The sequence below is a fragment of the Myotis davidii genome, unplaced genomic scaffold (assembly GCF_000327345.1).
Source record: "Myotis davidii unplaced genomic scaffold, ASM32734v1 scaffold663, whole genome shotgun sequence".
In the NCBI taxonomy this organism is placed as follows: domain Eukaryota; kingdom Metazoa; phylum Chordata; class Mammalia; order Chiroptera; family Vespertilionidae; genus Myotis; species Myotis davidii.
In genome coordinates, this window is record NW_006295816.1 from 1,162,516 (window position 1) to 1,181,411 (window position 18,896).

The 18,896-nt window shown below is 45.3% G+C and overlaps 1 protein-coding gene across 3 annotated transcripts in view; it reads right to left on the bottom strand.

The window, feature by feature from the left end:
* PRKAR2A (protein kinase cAMP-dependent type II regulatory subunit alpha) overlaps nucleotides 1-10,719 on the bottom strand; it is a 25,313-nt gene extending 14,594 nt beyond the window's left edge. For all 3 annotated transcript variants that reach the window (XM_015568333.1, XM_015568332.1, XM_015568331.1), the window contains exons 1-2: nucleotides 10,641-10,719; nucleotides 3,719-3,771 (exon numbers count right to left, since the gene is read on the bottom strand). In XM_015568333.1, the coding sequence (XP_015423819.1) occupies nucleotides 3,719-3,771; nucleotides 10,641-10,704 (117 nt within the window). In that variant the 5' untranslated portion in view covers nucleotides 10,705-10,719. The remainder of the gene's footprint in view (nucleotides 1-3,718; nucleotides 3,772-10,640) is intronic.
* Between the last annotated feature and the right edge of the window lie 8,177 nt (nucleotides 10,720-18,896).

Sequence of the window (18,896 nt, forward strand, 5' to 3'; positions counted from 1 at the left end):
TCATAGTGTGACGCTCAGCCACTGAGTCATGTCAGCCGGATGGAAACAAGTTTTTTAAAAGTTTTAACACGTTTCAGATGATGTTTATTGCATGAGAATTTGTGATTTGAGTGGAAAAACACAGTTTACCAACAAATGTCTGTATTGTCATCCCAAAGACCGCTTAATCATATGTGTATACTGTATATGCATGGAATAAGAGCTAAAGGATATAAACACATTAAAATGTTGATTGAGCCCTAACCAGTTTGGCTCAGTGGATAAGCGTCGGGCTGCGGACTCAAGGGTCCCAGGTTTGATTTCGGTCAAGGGCATGTACCTTGGTTACATCCCCACTGGGGGGCGTGCAGGAGGCAGCTGATTGATCTCTCTCATCCATGTTTCTAACTCTATCCCTCTCCCTTCTTCTCTGTAAAAAATCAATAAAATATATTTTTAAAAAAAGTCGAAGTGACTGTTATACCCGGTCAACCCAACAACCAGTTGATGGGTCGCTATGATGCGCACTGACCACCAGGGGGCAGATGCTCGATGCAGGAGCTGCCCTCTGGTGGTCAGTGCACTCCCACAGCAGGAGCGCTGCTCAGCTGACAGGTGCCAGACGCAGGGCTCATGGCTGGCAAGCGCAGCCCAGAGACCGCAGCGGAGTGGCAGCAAGCCCACCAAGCGGCAAGCCTACCAAGTGGCGGCAGGCGCAGTGGGGCTGGGATGAGCAGAAGTGACAGGCGGTGTTGGACTGCTGGTTTTGGCCCAATCCCCACAGGCTACACTGAGGGACCCCACCAGTGCACGAATCGATGCACCGGGCCTCTAGTCCTATATAATAAAACCCTAATATGCAAATAGATTGAACGGCAGAACTACCAGTCACTATGATGTGCACTGACCACCAGAGGGCAGACCTCAATGTAGGAGCTGCCCACTGGTGGTCAGTGTGCTCCCAAAGGAGTGCTGCTCAGCCAGAAGCCAGGCTCATGGCTGGTGAGTGCAGCAGTGGTGGCAGGAGCCTTTACTGCCTCTGCAGCAGCGCTAAGGACCCCTTGGAGGATGTCCACCTGCAGAGAGGGCCCAGGCCAGGCCGAGAGGGACTCCCCCCAAGTGCACGAATCCGTGCACTGGGCCTCTAGTGTTCAATCAACACATGAAAGTATGTTGAAGAGCAATAGAGGAAGGAGAAAAAGAAGGTAGGAAAGGGTGAAAAAAGTGTGTCCAGATGTGGCCTCAGGGAGACAGTGACATCTGTGTAAAGCTCTCAAGGAGGTGAGGACGACCTGAGGGATGAGTCACGTTGTCCGTCTGGGTAGGAAGAGCATCTCAAGCAAAGGGAACAGCAGGTACACCAGGCCTTACGGTAGGTGCACAGCATGTCTGAGAGTGACCAGGAGACGGTGTGACTGATGCAGAGCCGGGAGAAGATCAGCAAGAGACCAGGTTTGGGGGCTGGGTGAGGGTGATGCCCAATCACAGAACGGGAACGTTTCTCCAGCGACATGGGGGCAATGTGAGGGCTGTGACTGAGGAAAAAGGGGGGTGTCCTGTTTGTAAAGGCTCACACGGGCTGCTGAGTGAAGAGCAGCCTGAGGGAAGACGGAGTGAGGGCAGGAAGCTCGGGCCGTCCTCCCAGTGCCAGGCAGTGGCGGTCAGGACCAGGTGGAGCACGGCGGTGCTGAGCAGAGGGGAACCGCGGGGAGGTGTTAAACACTGAGCCCCCTGGATTCGCTGCAAAATTAAACGTGGGCATGAAAAACACGAGGAGCAGGGAGTGACCCTCAGGGTTCGGGCCTGAGCAACTGGAAGGGCGGTGCTGCCAGGAGCCGAGAGGAGACAGAGCACAGGACTCATGCTGTGTCTGAGCCGCCCGCTGAAACCTACGCCGCAGAGACAGAAGGAAACGGCGGCGATACAAGCTGGAGCTCGAACATTAATAAACAATCATAACAACAATAATTAGTAGTAGCAGTGGCATCTATAAAATTAGAGCTGCCACACAGATTAAATGAATTAATCATTCAGTGTTTAAATCAGTACCTGACATGTAGTAGATGCTCAAAACTATTACCATTATTATATCCAGTAAATACTGACTGAACTAAAAAGTAATTATTGCTAGCACTGCTGTTATAATTGAGAGATCAGTCAAGCTCCTTCCTAAGTATTGTCTCCACCCTAAAAAGAAAGGTACATCACTTAACCTAACTGGAGATAACAGATATCAAAAGTGTTAAGCATTTTGTCCTGACTGGGTTGGTGGAAGCATCGTCCTGTGCACCAAAAGGTTGCAGGTTCAATTCCCAGGCAGGGCATATACCTAGGTTACCTGTGTTTCTCTCACATCGATGTTTATCTCTCTCTCCCCCTTTCTCTCTCTCTAAAAATAAATAAAAACATATCCTTGGGTAAGGGTTAAAAAAAAAGCGTTGAGCATCTTGAATTTGTTATATTAAAGTTAATAAGCAGCCCGGCCAGCTTGGCTCAGTGGCTGCGTGTCGGCCTATGTACGAGAAGGTCATGGTTTGATTCCTGGTCTGGGTACATACTCGGGTTGCGGTCTTGATCCCCAATGTGGGGTGAGTAGGAGGCAGGTGATCAATGATTTTCTCTCATCATTGTTTCTTTATCTGTCTCCCTCTCCCTTCCTCTCTGAATCAATATAAATATATATATTTTAAACGTTAGTGAAAAGCCAATTTACTTTTTTTAAAAATTGGTTTTAGAGGAAGTGAGAGAGAAACATCAATTTGTTGTTTCATGTATTTATGCATTCATTGGTTGATTCTTGTATGTGTCTTGACCAGAGATCGAACCCGCAACCTTGGTGTATACGACGATGCTCTAACCAACTGAGCTATCTGGGCCAGTGCAATTTCAATCTTAAAAGGAATATTACAATATCCAGAATAAAAGTATACATGTCTATTATATTCACACAGTGGTAGCATTTTATTATTAAAATACTTAAGGAATCTTTCATAGGCTATTCATTTTAAGGCATACTTGAAAGATCAAAATTTCTTTTATTTATAACATCTTTTAAAAGTGATGCTTCATATTTGTTTTTGGTAACTGTAGAATTTAAAAACCTGAGTTTTTAAAAAAGTGCCCAAAAGTTAATCATAGTCCTCATAACCACTAATAATATTTGGAATATATCCTTCCAGATATAATCCTATATCATAAAATCCTAATATGTAAATCCACCAAAAGGTGGAATGACAGGTCACTATGACGCACACTGACCACCAGGAGGCAGACGCTCAACGCAGGAGCTGCCCCCTGGTAGTCAGTGTGCTCCCACAGGGGAAGCGCTGCTCAGCCAGAAGCCGGGCTCACAGCTGCAGGTGGGTGGTAAGGAGTAAGGGGTCCTGGACTGCGAGAGCCCAGGAGAGAGGGATGTCTGACTGCAGGCTTAGGCCTGATCCCTGCAGAAATTGGGCCCAGGGATTGAGCCTAAGCCGGCAGACCGACATCCCCCGAGGGGTCCCAGACTGCGAGAGGGTGCAGGCCGGGCTGAAGGACCCCCCCCACAAGTGCACGAATCCATGCATCGGGCCTCTAGTTTTTCATAATATTTTTCAACCAGTTAGATTTAAAAAAGGCATTGTGTTAAGATTTTAATTTGTATTTAATTACCATAATGATTAGATGTGGTGTGTAGAGAAGTAGGGGAGGGAGTGGGGAAGGAAACAATCCACTTAATACCCTTTGTTGCACATCTTACCCTTGGTTCTGTATCCTCCTCTTCGTCATCAGGGTTGTAAGCCTCAGCGCAAACTACATTTGGAGAGAGAAAAAGAGAGAAAAATGAATAAAACAGACGTGTGCTTTTACTAGAAAAATAAGAAGTGAATACAATTTTCTTTTCCTCACTGCTTGCTAAAGCTGTCATGATTTTTTAAATCCCTTCTTTCAATTAACGAAGGTATTGAGTACCTACTAATGCCAGGTATGCTGTTAGGTTCGAAAAGCCAGCTCTCTAGGGATTGATAGATTCACACAGAAGAGAGATGATAAAATACAGGGTAGGGTAAAGTAGGTTTACAGTTCTTTGTATGGAAAACAATACAATAATTAATAAATAATAATACAAGAATAAACTCTGTGTTTTGCATCCTCACAACTGTAAGCCTATGTCTGTCCCAGCCTGTATCCCATCTATTAAACCCTACGGTGCTGAGGACAAGCGAGTAAGGCATGAAACAGGGGTGGAAAACGACAAAGTGCACTACACGCAATATGAACATTTGGATACGGAGTGATTACAAACAGAATCAATGAAAAGTAACTCACATAAATGACTTAAAAAATAAGAGTGGCTCGGTTGGTTGGAGTGTCGTTCAGTAGACCAAAAAGGGCTGTGGGTGCGACCCCGGGTGAGGGTACAAACCTAGGTTGTGGGTTTGACCTCCGGTAGAGGCACGTATGGAAGGTAACCAACTGATGTTTCTCTCTCTAAATTTAATAAACGTACCCTTGGGTGAGGATTAAAAAAATAATAATAATAACTTTAGACAAAAGAAATCCTGTGTGTCACACTCTGCTCTCGGTATATTAGATAAATTTAAAGCCACCCTGACTCTCTGTGTAGGCACCTGTGTTTGTGCCGTTGCCTGTAGCACTTGTCTCCGTTGTAATTCAGAGAAAAGAAGAGGACACCACATTCTGGTCCCTCGAACAGCATCGGGTGATGCTCTGCAGAGGCTGTCCAGCCCCTGCTGACTCAGGCTTTGGGTAGCTGAGCCGGAGTGAACAACTGGGAGTAGATAATGACTCATTACTGTTCTCCAAGCCCTTGGTTTCCACACGACAAGTCAGGGTGCATTTGTCTCAGATCTGCCCTACAGATTAAGGCCGGAACCTTCCTGAGTTCCTAGACTCCCTGCTGCCACTCTTGGCCTGGGCACAGGTATTTAGGGGGGAGACTGAGGAAGCTGCACTGAGAGCTGCTGACCAGACACCGTATTAAACTGAAGGCCTCCTGGTTGTAGCCGTAATGTGGTCATTATCAGCCCCGCTTTCTAAACTAGGAGTTCGCCATGACTCCCTCTTCCTCCTCTTATCCAATGAACACATCAAAGTCTTCCTCAGCAACACTCTCCCATTTGACCTTCATTCAATCCACTCCAATCGCTACTCCTTCCTTCATGACTTTTAAAAGCCCTTCATTGTGGAACTGGATGGGTACATGGGTATTATACTATGATTTGGACAAAAGTAGTTATTTTCATTAAAATTATTAATATTTTGCCCTAACCGGTTTGGTTCAGTGGATAGAGCGTCAGCCTGTGGACTAAAGGGTCCCGGGTTCGATTCTGATCAAGGGCATGTACCTTGGTTTCGGGCACATCCCCAGCTGGGAGTGTGCAGGAGGCAGCTGATCAATGTTTCTCTCTCATCAATGTTTCTAACTATCTCTCTCCCTTCCTCTCTGTAAAAAATCAATAAGATATATTTTTAAAAAATAAATAAAATTATTAATGTTTCCATTTGTAGAAAAACATTGACTTTATTTTTCAAAACTGGTTCTGATTTTCCCCCTTTCTTCTGAACTCCCTGCCCTTTGCCCTCTTCCTCTGTTTACACCCAGCCTCTCTATTTCCTGGTCCTGATGCCAAATTAATGTTCTCATTTTCTCCATAGAAATCCACTCTAAGTGTCTATGTGATTGTTACCCTTATGGTTCACAGAGCAGGAAGCTTTCTCAGTGCACAGGTTCCCTGGGGGAGGCTGTATGGTCCCCTACTGCAGCCTCAAGAACTACACCGAGTGCCTTGAGACGCTGAAGACCTTCCTACCTACCTTCCTTCCTTCCTTCCTTCTTCCCTCCCCCCCCCCCCTTCCTTCCTATATTATTTTTTGTTAAGCCTCACCTGAGGGTATTTTTCCATTGCCTTTTTTTTAGAGACAGTGGAGGGGAGGAGTAGGGACAGAGAGAAACATCAATGTGAGAGACACACGTGGACTGGTTGCCTCCTGCATGCGCCCAACCCGGGGCCAGGGATCAAGCCTGCAACCTTGGTACATGCCGTTGATAGGAATTGAACCCGGGATCCTTCAGTCTGTGGGCTGACACTCTAACCACTGACCCAAACAGGCTAGGGCTCTTCCCGTTCTTATAAGGACTCCTGTCCTATTGGATTAGGGCCTCATCGTTAAGGCCTCATTTAACCTTGATCAACCTCTTTAAAGGCCGTATCTCTAAATGCAATTACACTGAGGTTGGGCCTCAACATATGATTTTGAGGGAGACACACAATCCATAACACTGGTTTCTAAGTTATTTTAAGCAATATTTAGTATTTCACCCCAAGACAGCCATGGATGGAAAAAGTACTGAACACTGTAAGAGGCTATAGAGAAGACACCCTGAATCTACGTACACTGCAATATGTGAGCCTCAGAGGCAGGGGTGCCGGCAAAGGCACCCATCAGGCAGAAGTGAGTGGTGACTGTGCTGCCGTCATCACCAGCCAGACGCTCCCTCCGACCTGTGACGTGACGCCCAACACACACAGCTCCAAGTAACATGCTTCGAAGCGTCACTACACACTTAATAAATGAACAGCGTTTTTTGGATGAAGTTTTTAAATTAACAGAATCAGACTAACATGTCAAACTCCAAGATAGCTCCCATAGAAAGCTGCCTTCAGACATTCATAAACTGTTCACTCGATGTAGAGGCTGCTCTGCTAGGACTCGGAAGGCACAGCTTCTCAACCCCAGTGCTTGCGGAGAAGGCGGCCTCAGGAGGGGAGAGCTCACCTGTGAGGTCACGCACACTGGGTCCCGAAACTGGGTCCGCCCACCCCTTGCCCACTTTTCTCCATGTCCCCGATCCTTGGACTCTTTTTTAAAAAAAATATATTTTATTGATTTTTTACAGAAAGGAAGGGAGAGAGATAGAGAGTTAGAAACATCGATCAGCTGCCTCCTGCACATCCCCTACTTGGGATGTGCCCGCAACCCAGGTACATGCCCCCGACCGGAATCGAACCCGGGACCCCTCAGTCCGCAGGCCGACGCTCTATCCACTGAGCCAAACCGGTTTCGGCTTGGACTTTTTAATGACAGAGGGGATGGCAATACTAGAACCACGCACAGGGTGGATAATAGCGGGACTAGGCTAGGGGACACTCAGTAACTGCTCGACCCTACACTGCTCCACCTCTGTTACTGTGGCAGACAGCCCGAGCTGGCGTCTCCCCTGCAGGCTGACACAGCTCACACGTCCTGACACGCCCAGTCTTTGCTTAAGTCTTTGAATCATATCAGGAGCCCCAACCCCCACCTGTCCTTCCACCGTTATTTTACCTCCTTCCCTCCCGCCAGAGCAGCCAGGTCCAGCTCATCCCCCTGCGAGTGTTAAGACACTGTCCCAACGAGAATGCATCCTTCAGGTACTGGCCAAACTAGGAGCCATGTTCTCCAGCTGCCAGGGCAGTCCCTGCCTCCCTCCAAGCGGTGTTTCTTCAGGGCTGGGTGCCAGGTGTGGTGACATTCACTGATCAAAAAATGTAAGGGGAGGCGAGAGGGAGTGAGGATGAGTGAAAAGGAGGCCGGACAATGACTTGCCAGGGCTGGAGCAGGAGCTGAGAAGGCAGCAGGTCAGGTGACAGGACAGGCATCACCGATGAAGAGTTTGTCATATCAGAGCGTGACCATGGGAGTACAGGGTGGAAGACAAGATCCTTGGGAGAGAGGAGGCCAAGGACCAGAAGGGCGAGGCAGTGGCAGGGCTATCTATGCAGAAACAAAAAGGGCCGGCCGGTGGGCTCGGTGGCTGAGCGTCGACCTATGAGCCAGGAGGTCACTATTCTATTCCCGGTCAGGGCACAGGCCCGGGTTGTGGGCTCGATCCCCAGTGCGGGGCAAGCAGGGGAGAGCCGATCCATGATTCTCTCCCATCATTGATGTTCCTCTCTCTCTCCCCCTCTCCCTTCCTCTCTGAAATCAATAACAATATTTTTTTAAAAAAGAAAAGGGGCAGTATGGGGATTATTAGATGACTGCTCGTAAAACAAGGAGGGATAGTGGCTAGTAGAATATAACAATGAGAGGTGTGAAGCCGAGAATTTTAGGAAGGAGGGAAAGCAAACGGTTTGAAAGCAGCCACGAGCAAGGAGAGAGGCACAGACCCATCTCCCGTGAGTGTTACCAGGAAGGTGGGCGAGAACAGCGCCGCACTGGAGAAGCCTGCGGGGTGGGCTAAGCTTCAGCTGGAGCAGAGGAAGCTACACTCAGAGGACAGGCTGAGAACCAGGGGGTCCACCTGAAGCCTGACGAGAAAGGGTCTGAGCGACGGGGAGGAAGCACCGAGGCCCACGCCACCTTTGGGCACACTGTCACCTCGACTGTTGCGAGCAACCTAACCTCTGCTTTGCTCGCGTCCTGTCTGTACACGGGGATAACATGGCATGTACCTACAGTGCCAATGTAAGAATTATATTCAACAATACAAGGCAGGCATCGAGAAAGACCTTAAAATGTGCACCGAGCACACAGTCTGTATCTTAGCTATTGCTACAGGCTGCTTTCTCTTCTGCATAATCATTTCAGAATCTTTTATTTTCACTTAACATTTGAGTAACATTAAAAAGTCTCAGATGGCCGAAACCGGTTTGGCTCAGTGGATAGAGCGTCGGCCTGTGGACTGAAGGGTCCCGGGTTCGATTCTGGTCAGGGGCGTGTGCCTTGGTTGCGGGCACATCCCCAGTGGGGAGTGTGCAGGAGGCAGCTGGTCGATGTTTCTCTCTCATCAATGTTTCTGGCTCTCTATCTCTCTCCTTTCCTCTCTGTAAAAACTCAATAAAATATATAAAAAAAAAAGTCTCAGATGTTCAATAAGCTTATGAAATGTAAGGAGGGGGGGGGGGTGGGGGTGGGGGTGAGAACATGTGCTGAGTCTGCAGGTCAAGGACTGCGGACACCGGAAGCTCAGCAGCAACCCATGAGCTCACAGCGCGGCGACCTCTGCAGGAGACGTCGCTCTGTCCTCCATCGCCCTCATCTGTCCTGCGGATGCCAAGGGCTATCACTAATCTTTCTGGAAAACAGGGGTGCAGGGCAAGGATGAACAGAAATGGGAGATAATCACTCACAGGTCTTGCACCCACCTGACTCTCGTCTCCATTTCCTCTCTGTAAATAACTCTACACATAAGAACACATTCTTGTATCTCCTTTCAACAGACATTGGTGCACAATGTTACCAACGGCTTTCTGGACAAATGAGTAGCTTTTCTCAAAGAAAAGGATTCCAGGACAGAAAGGGTAAGTGAAGGTGAGTGACATTCCAAGAACAAGGTGACATGAAAGAACAAGGTGACACGTGCAGCTCGAGTGACAATCTGAGAGACACTAACATCCCAATATACAACCAAACCAACTCTACTGTTACTCTAACTCGCTAATAAAAGCCCTTTCTCTAAAAATAAAACAAAGGGACGCTGGAAGTATCCAGAAGCCACACATTTAATTACATGGAAAACTTTTGGAAAATATATTTATCAGCTCTATGAAAAAGGGGGTAGCCTCCCCACCTGGCAGGTGTGGCTCAATGGTTGGGTGTCAACCTATGAACCAGGAGGTCATGGTTGGATTCCCAGTCAGTGCACATGCCCAGGTTGTGGACTCGATCCCCAGTGTGGGGCGTGTAGGAGGCAGCTGATCAGTGATTCTCTCTCATCATTGATGTTTCTATCTCTCCCTTCCTCTCTGAAATCAATAAAAAGATATTCTTTAAAAATGGGGGGTTCCTTCTCAGCTTAGGAGCAATCATGAAAAAAAAAAGAAGAGGATGTATATATTCAACCAATATTTGCTGAGTGCCTGCTATATACTAGGCAGTTCAAGGTACCGGTTACATAAGAAAAAATTTGAGTACATAAAAAATAGCAAAACTAAAATAAACAGCACAACCAATGTGGAAAACTTTGCATTAATAATTTCAAAAGGTTAAAAATCATGACAGAAATTTACTCAAACTTACAAAAATAATCTAGACCATAATAGATGAGAGATTAAAATATTACCAAATTAGTTCTATATGGGAAAATAAAAATGGGTTTCCCATGTTTGGAAAACACTAATTTCGTTAATAATCAAGGGAGTGTGAGATAAACAATCTGAGCTACATCGTCCACCTAGCCTAAAGGAGTGGGCTCGTGGACACCGGGAAGTGGCTGGAGAGGAGGCCTGTGCGGTGTCTCCCTGCAGGCCTTTCTAAGGCCTCTCCAGACAGCAACACACAGGGAAAGCGAGTGCAGCGCCCAGTCTCTGGCCAGGGCAGGCCCCGCTCACACTAAAACTGAGGAAACAATGGTGTGAGTGGCTGGGAAATGTAGGCAAGGCATGAACGGCAGCATAATCTAGAAAATCAGAACTAGTAATGCCGGTGAAAGTCGTTTTTAGAAGCCACAATTATGAACATGGAAAAATAGTAATGACATAATAATTAACTAAATCTAGTAATATAAAAATACACACATATACACTCTGAACTGAAAATAAAATAGAAGGAAAGAATCAGAAAATTTTTGTAATGTTCTGAATGCTGTTAACTTTTTATTAAAAAGATCAGTTTGTTTTTATTTAAGATAACCCTATCTTAAAACATAGCAGTACGTTTTGAAAGAGAACATATACCTGATACTCGCCGATCATATCTACTAGGGGGTGGTGGAACTGCAAAAGAAAGAAGAAACAACATTTAGTCATCAGAATATCATATGACCCCATTTTGCAAAGATCTTTGACAGTAGAACCAGGCACCACGACACCAAGTACTGGGTCAGTTCACACGTTCATAATCAACCACAGACAGTTCAGCATGATCATATAAAGACAACATAAAGGATACGGATGATGTATTATAGAACTGTACCTCTGAAACCTATATAATTTTATTAACCAATATCCCCCCAATAAATTCAATTAAAAAGACAATATAGAGAATAATATTTCTCTTCAAAAAAAGGCTCTTTATAACTTCAATGTACTTAAAGGTGACAATTTTATTTCTACTCACATCCATGTTCCATCTAATTTATATCATACCAAATGAATAAGAAATCTACCAAATGTATTGGTAATGTTATCACATCAAATAGTTAAATGTTTCCTTTAATATTCTTTAAAAACAATCCCAAGACTTGCTAGATAATAGCATTTAAGTTTCATTTTCAAATAATTTAATGAGTATTACAAGAAAATGAAAAATAAATTAACCATTAAGTTACAGTCTCAATTATGGGTGGATTTTCTCCTGCCCGTGGTTAGTGTAAAGAAAAAAACAACAAAAAACCCACACATTTTATCTTTGCTAGTTTTTCTATTTTTCACTTGTCATTCCTTGTTTGATGGTTACCTAAATTCTCACTACTAAACTATATCATCTTAAGCTTCTTTTTTTATCTTCAAAGCTTAATCTGATTATCTTCATTTTTTTAAAAAAATCTTCTCAATTTTCAAAAATGAGAAATGTGAGTATTCGTGAAAAACAAATTGAAGGCAGCTTAAGAGCCTAACTGAACTAATGTGAGGTCTCTGAGACAAACAGACCCAGGAAGGAGGCAAATGCTTAGCCTATATAATAAAAGCCTAATACACTGTGTCCCTTCGACTGGTCAGCCATTCAACCAATCAAAGCATAATATGCTAATGATAGGCCAAGGCCACTCAACCACTCATTACGGTGTGCACTGACCATGAAGGGGCAGACAGTTGACCTGTAGGTTAGCTTGCAGCTGGGGTCCGGTTGATCAGGACTGAGCAAGACAGGCGGGACATACCCTGGAGCCCTCCCGCAGCCCCTCTCCGGCTGGCCAACCTCCTGAGTCTCTCTCTGGCCCCATGCACCAGTAGGGTCCCTCGGCCTGGCCTGCACCCTCACAATCAGGGACCCCTTGGGGGATGTTGGAGAGTTGATTTCAGTCCAATCCCTTAGGCCAAGCCGAGGGACCCCACTGGTGCGTGAATTCATGCACCAGGCCTCCAGTTTATTATAAAGGGTTAGAATTATCTTTCTGCTCAGCATGGGGTCAAAAACAAGTTACTGGAACAAATGGGGGAGGAAGGAATCAAAAGAAAGCCCCAGTAATTACTGGCAGAAAAGTCCCTCTTTACTTCTTCAATGAAACAATAGATTAGTCAAAAAGAAAGATGATAAATTCAGTTCAAGTACAGGTACTATCTGCCATGCACTGTAGTAGACAATTTGGGAGACATCGGTGAATGAAAAAAAAGCCTCCTGATTTCATGGAGCTTGCGCTCTAGTTTGATGGGCATGGGACAGGTTTCTTTGATCATTTGAAACACAAGTGCCTATCACTCAGGTAGTAGAAGAAATAAAATGTACATCAGCTGAAGCTCTCATCCCAGGCCTTATGGTTTCTATAATTAAAGCCCACTCAACATTGGTATACAACCTAAAATTACAAAACACACATTGAAGTAATTCAGCATGGGTGCTAGCAGAGGACACCTCAAACAAAGCAGTAGACATCATCAAGAGTATAGAACCATTATAAAGAACAGTGTGTTTAAAACAATTAAAATCTCAAAAGCATAGGGAAGAATAAGATACAACCAAAAACAACCAGGAGATTTGAAAAACAAACAAACAACTTGAACATCTAAGAGAAAAATAACAGTCACTGAAATTAAAAACTATAATGCAAGGCATATTCTTAGTATGTAACACCTAAGAATGCTGAAAATCCAAGTTGCAAAATGGTATCATCTTATTTATAGAAAACTTTACAGAATCCACAGACATGATAAAATCTCACTTTTATTCTGTCAAATCATATTTTATATAACTAATTCAAAGTAAACAAAATATATACACAGCCTTTATTATTTGTTTACTGATTGATTTTAGAGAGAAAGGGAGAGGTGGAAACATCAATTTATTTTCCCACTTATTTCTGCATTCATTGGTTGTTGCTGTTTTAAATATTTTTTATTGATTTTTAGAGAGGAAGGGAGAGGAAGAAAAAAACATTGATAAGAGAGTAAAACATCCATCAGTTGCCTCCTGTGTGCACTCTGACTGAGGGTCAAGCCTGCAACCTTTGAACTGGCAACCTTTCAGTGCTTGGACATGCAACCAACTGAACCACACGGGCCAGGACTGTTTTTTTTAAGCTAGAAGAGGAAGGGGGGAGGGGGAAGAGAGAGACATCAATTTGTTGTTCCATTTATTTATGCATTCATTGGTTGCTTCTTCTATGTGCCCTGATCTGAGATCCAACCCGTGACCTTGGTGAACTGGGATGATGCTTTAACCAATTGAGCTAACTGGACGGCCTACATGTATAGTTTTTAAAATAAACAATGTGTTAATACAAATAAAATTTCGTACAAAAAGATGAGAAAAAATAATAGTGTTGAAATTCACTTAATTTGTTTTACAATATACTGAACTAGAATTTTTTTTTAATATATATTTTATTGATTTTTTACAGAGAGGAAGGGAGAGAGATAGAGAGTTAGAAACACCGATCAGCTGCCTCCTGCACATCTCCCACTGGGGATATGCCCGCAACCAAGGTACATGCCCTTGACCAGAATCGAACCCGGGACCCTTCAGTCCGCAGGCCGACGCTCTATCCACTGAGCCAAACCGGTTTCGGCTGAACTAGAATTTTTAAATGCAAACTTAAAATCACTATTTTCAAATATCATGCAAAAAAGACAAAATGATTATATATATATATTTTTTTCATATGTTTATTGATTTCAGAGAGAGGAGAGAGCAAGAGAGATAGATATATCAGTGATGAGAGAGAATCATCAATCGGCTGCCTCCTGCATGCCCCCTCCTTGGGCATGTGCCCTGACAGGGAATCAAACTGTGACCTCCTGGTTCATGGGTCATACTCAACCACTGAGCAACACTGGCTGGGCACGAAAGTACTTTTTAAATTCCTAAAGCATTCCCTGTTACGGTGAAAGAGTCCAAAAGTGTAAAAAATAAGTTAACTTGCAGTAGAAAATGTAATTAAAAACAAGGAACGTAAGGCATTTAGCTTGAATGAATGAGTGGATAAAAAGGTCAACAAAATGGTAAAAACATGCTGCCTGATAAACCTGTGTTATTTATTTATTTTTGTTATTTAACTTCTAATCAGTACGTGACCTACAAGCTTTTCTAGGGCCAGAAGAAACCGCCGCAGTTGAACAAGATACACCAAGGCACACAGAGGATCAATCCAGACTACAACAAAGAGACCATCCTGCTCTAATTTCACCACTGCCAGCACTCAAAGCCGAGCACATCAGACTCCATGTGAGTCAGTCAAAATATTCAACTCGCATAAAAAGCAGGAAAAACTCTTCCAGCAGAAAACAACGTCTAAAATGCACTGTGCTATCCAGCGGGGAACTAAGGATTCAGATATGGTGCCTGTTCACAAAGATCTTAGGAGCTGCAGGAGGAATAACCCAGAATGACCATATGATAATAGTGTGGTATACACAACACCACCGCTGAGCAGAGCACACTCTGTGAGCACATGGGCAGTGTCCAGAGAGGGAAGGAAGGTCCCCTGGTCTACAGAAAGGAAGGTCTAAGCGTGGAGGGTGGGAGATGAGTGAGCTTGTCATTCCAGGAAATAAAAGGAGTGTGATAGGAGCAACGCTGCAAAACAGCACAGGCTGAGAGCAAACAGGTGAGCAGGTGCACTGGAACCATCCAGTGGCAGAGATCTTCAGGAGCAAGAGGCTGGTTACTTAGGTCTTTTCTTTCTCCATCTGGGGGAGGAGAGCAGAAACAAAGACTAAAGAACTTGATAAAGATTCCCTTGAATGTAACTGTAAAACCAGAAAAGGGAAGTCTGGAGTATAGCGACCAAGGCTTAATGGGAGAGGAATTATTAATCAAGAAAAGAGGAAACAGACTCCCTCCCAGTCCGGGGAGTGGCAGGCAAGCCCTCCAAGCCAGAATACCTGCCCTCTTGTTCTTCCGGTTCTCCACCCGCAGGCCCTCTGCCTCTCCAGGCCCAGGTCAGCTGTAAGACCACTGGAAAGAGGGGAGGAGACACCCCACCAAGGGTGGAACTGAACTGAAGCCACTTGGAAATGTTTCTGTGAGGGGTCAGCTGTGGGGCCAAGGGAGTCGTGGAGCCCGGTTTTGTAAAGACCACCCTGACCGCAGCTGGTGAGGAAGGCAGCGGCTGAGGCCAGCTGTGTGGCTGTGGACAGAGGAAAACAAATGGATTCCAGAGATGTACACCGTTTAGTGACAGGCTCAACGCTTACTCCACAAATGTCAAAAAATAGAATTATATCCTTACAATTATTAAAGACAACATATTCAATATGGCTATCACTCAATCTATAAATAAGGGTGCTGTCATAGATTCCAAAATCATAAAATGTCAGAAGGCACAGTGTCTATAAAGTCATCTGGCACGACCGCTCACATGGAACGCCAGCAGATGCCGCCAGTCCACCCGGCTCCTCCTTCCCTCATTACTCACATCCACTTCCTAACAACTCCATCTGCTCTCCCTCCCACTTTACTTCTTGAATCAGCCTACCTTCCTCAATCTCCACTGTCAGCCTAGTTTGAAGGGTAGTGTTTCTTGCCTGGATGATGGCACAGCCCCAAACTTACCTTCCCGCTGCCAATTCCCAACAACTCTAGAAATATTTCTGCTGTCACACTCACTGGCTTTCTCGCCAAGCTCCCTCCCTTCAAGGTCTTCTCCGAGGATGCTCACCCCACCACCTTGCTTAGTTAACTATTTCAAACTGGGCAATTAAGGTGGTGTTGACCTCTCTCGGGGTCACCTCTTCAGGGAAGCCTTACCTGACCTGCTATGAGGTCAATTCCTTACAGGCTCTGAGAAAACCCAGCCCCTTTCCTTCAAAGCAGCAGTGCCGTGGGTGCAAGCTAGTGACATAGGTGTTATTTGGTAATGCTGGTCTCCCCTACAGGACTGTGAGGTCCTCCGAAGGAAAATACCTCCTTAGGTGTTTTTGCTTACCAATGCACTTGGCGATGCTTGGCATATGACAGAGCTGTATATGTATGTGCTTAATGCTCAGTGTGTTTATAGATGCCTACTGTGTGCCCGATGTACATAAAAACACCCAGAAACCTGGGACTTGATGATCACAGGCCTAGAGATTTCAGAGACTGGACAACCGGGAAGGCAAAGGTACGATGAAGTGTCCATAGCAGATCTATTCAGTCACCAAACCCTGGAAACAGATGAATGGATAAAACATGGTACATCCATACAATGAAATACTACTCAGCAGTAACAACTATTGACAACATGTAATAACTTGGATGAATCTCAGACATTATGCTGAGTGGGGGGAAAACAGTCTCAAAGATACATATTGTCGCATGCTCTCCCCCGCCCCAGGAGCACACCCTCACCTTCCCTACCCCTTTGTCTCCCCCCACAGGCATGCATCTCCTAAACTCTAAGGGAACCCCCCAGGCTTGCAACCAGGAAACAATGGGCAGTGGCAGCTTGCCCTGGTCTACCTCCCTGACCGTTTCCAAGGGTCCCCTTCTCTCTGACTTCTCTTTTTTTATTACTATTGATTTCAGAGAGGAAGGGAGATAGAAACATCCTATATAATAAACGCTAATATGCAAATCGACTGAACAGCGGAACAACCAGTCCCTATGACGCACACTGACCACCTGCGGGCAGACACTCAACGCAGGAGCTGCCCCCTGATGGTCAGTGCACTCCCACAGGGGAACCACCGCTCAGCCCGAAGCTGGGCTCAAGGCTGGTGAGCACAGCAGCGGTGGCAGGAGCCTTTCCCGCCTCCACTGCAGGCAGGTGCTAAGGAGCAAAGGGTCCTGGACTGTGAGAGGGACATCTGACTGCTGGCTTAGGCCCGATCCCAGGCCCCAGCCCCCCACCCCACCCACCCCTCGCCAGGGATCAGGCCTAAGCCGAAAAGCAGACATCCCCCGAGGGGTCCCAGACTGCGAGAGGGTGCAGGCCGGGCTGAGGGACACACACACACCTCCCCTGCCCAGTGCACGAATGTCATACACTGGGCCTCTAGTCAATGACGAGAGAGAATCATTGATCGGTTGCCTTCCTGCACACCCCACACTGGGAACCGAGCCCGCAACCTGGGCATGAGACCTTGACTGGATTCGAACCTGGAACTCTTCAGTCCACAGGCTGACGCTCTATCCAATGAGCCAAACTAGCTAGGGCAGTGGTCGGCAAACTCATTAGTCAAGAGAGCCAAATATCAACAGTATAATGACTGAAATTTCTTTTGAGAGCCAAATTTTTTTAACTTAAACTATATAGGTAGGTACATTGTTAACTTAATTAGGGTGCTCCTAAGGCTTAGGAAGAGCCACACTCCAGGGGCCAAAGAGCCGCATGTGGCTCGCGAGCCACGTTTGCCGACAACGGACCTAGGGCTTCTCTGACTTCTTAGTAGCCAAAGTAGCGCAGCTAGGCTCATTTCCCCAACTAGTCCCTTTCTGTTGCTTCTTCTGTCCTAGGCCCTTTCTTGTTTCACTGTCCCCAGCTTTAATAAACGCCCTCTAGCCCTGACCGGTTTCGCTCAGTGGATAGAGCATTGGCCTGCAGACTAAAGGGTCTCAGGTTCGATTCCGATCAAGGGCATGTACCTTGGTTGCGGGCACATCCCCAGTAGGGGGTGTGCAGGAGGCAGCTGATTGATGTTTCTCACTCTCTATCCCTCTCCCTTCCTCTCTGTAAAAAATCAATAATATATATATATAATAAATGCCCTCTAAAAACTACTTGGACTTGTGTTGTGAAATCTTTCTTTCCGGCAACTAAACAATAAAAGACTGTCTTTTATTTCCGTGTTACATTTGCATAGTATAGTGTCTGCCATAAATACGTGTTCAGTAACTATTTGCTGAATGTATAAATGACAAGCCCTCTCACCCTGACCAGGTAGCTCAGTTGGTTAGAGCATCATCCTGAGAGGCCAAGGTTGTGGGTTCTTATCTCTAGTCCGAGCAATGCGAAGTGACCAATGAATGCATAAATAAATGGAACAACAAATCGATGTTTCTCCCTCCCCCTCCCCCCGCACTCTCAAATCAATTTTTAAAAAAACACAAAGTGAGGTGTGATCCAAGGGGCTCATAAATAACAAAAACACTCCTACACTTAGGAAATTCTGAGAGTTTTAGAAGGTCTGTGACAGGAATCTGGGACAGAGGCCAGACACATTCTTTATTATACAACACAACAAACTGTTAAAACTCCCTAGCCAACTTACAAAAACAAAAAGAAACAAACAAAAATGCCCAAGACCACTGATGCCCACTCATTTTAAGGGCACTATATTCCATATTTATTTATTAGCATTTTAGATACTATTGATCTACTAGACTAACAACATTTTAAAAATTAGATATGCATTAAAATTAACCATAATCTGAGGATTACCTAGTGATTCCTAGAAAAAAATCCTGGCCCAGATAGCGTGGCTCAGTGGTTGAGCATTGACCTATGAACCAGGAGGTCATGGTTCCATTTCCAGTCAGGGCACATGCCTGAGTTGTGGGCTCGATCCCCAGTGTAGGGTGTGCAGAAGGCAGCCAATCAATGATTCTCTCTCTTTCGCTCCCCGCTCCTCTCTGAAATCAATTTTAAAAAAATTATTTTTAAAGAAAGAAAAAAATCCCTGGAGCATCACCAACCAGATGTGACTTCTCCTTTGTGAGCTAAGAACTCAGCCACTAGAGACACAGCTGACTCTCATAGCAAGTTAGCCTGGAGGTCAAATCACCCCCGGTATTGCCAACAACAATCAAGGCTTAACTACAACAAGACTGCGCACAAAGACCACAAGGGGGTGCACCAAGAAAGCATAAAATGCGGAGACAAAGAAACAGGACGCAAATGTCAGAAATGGACTCCC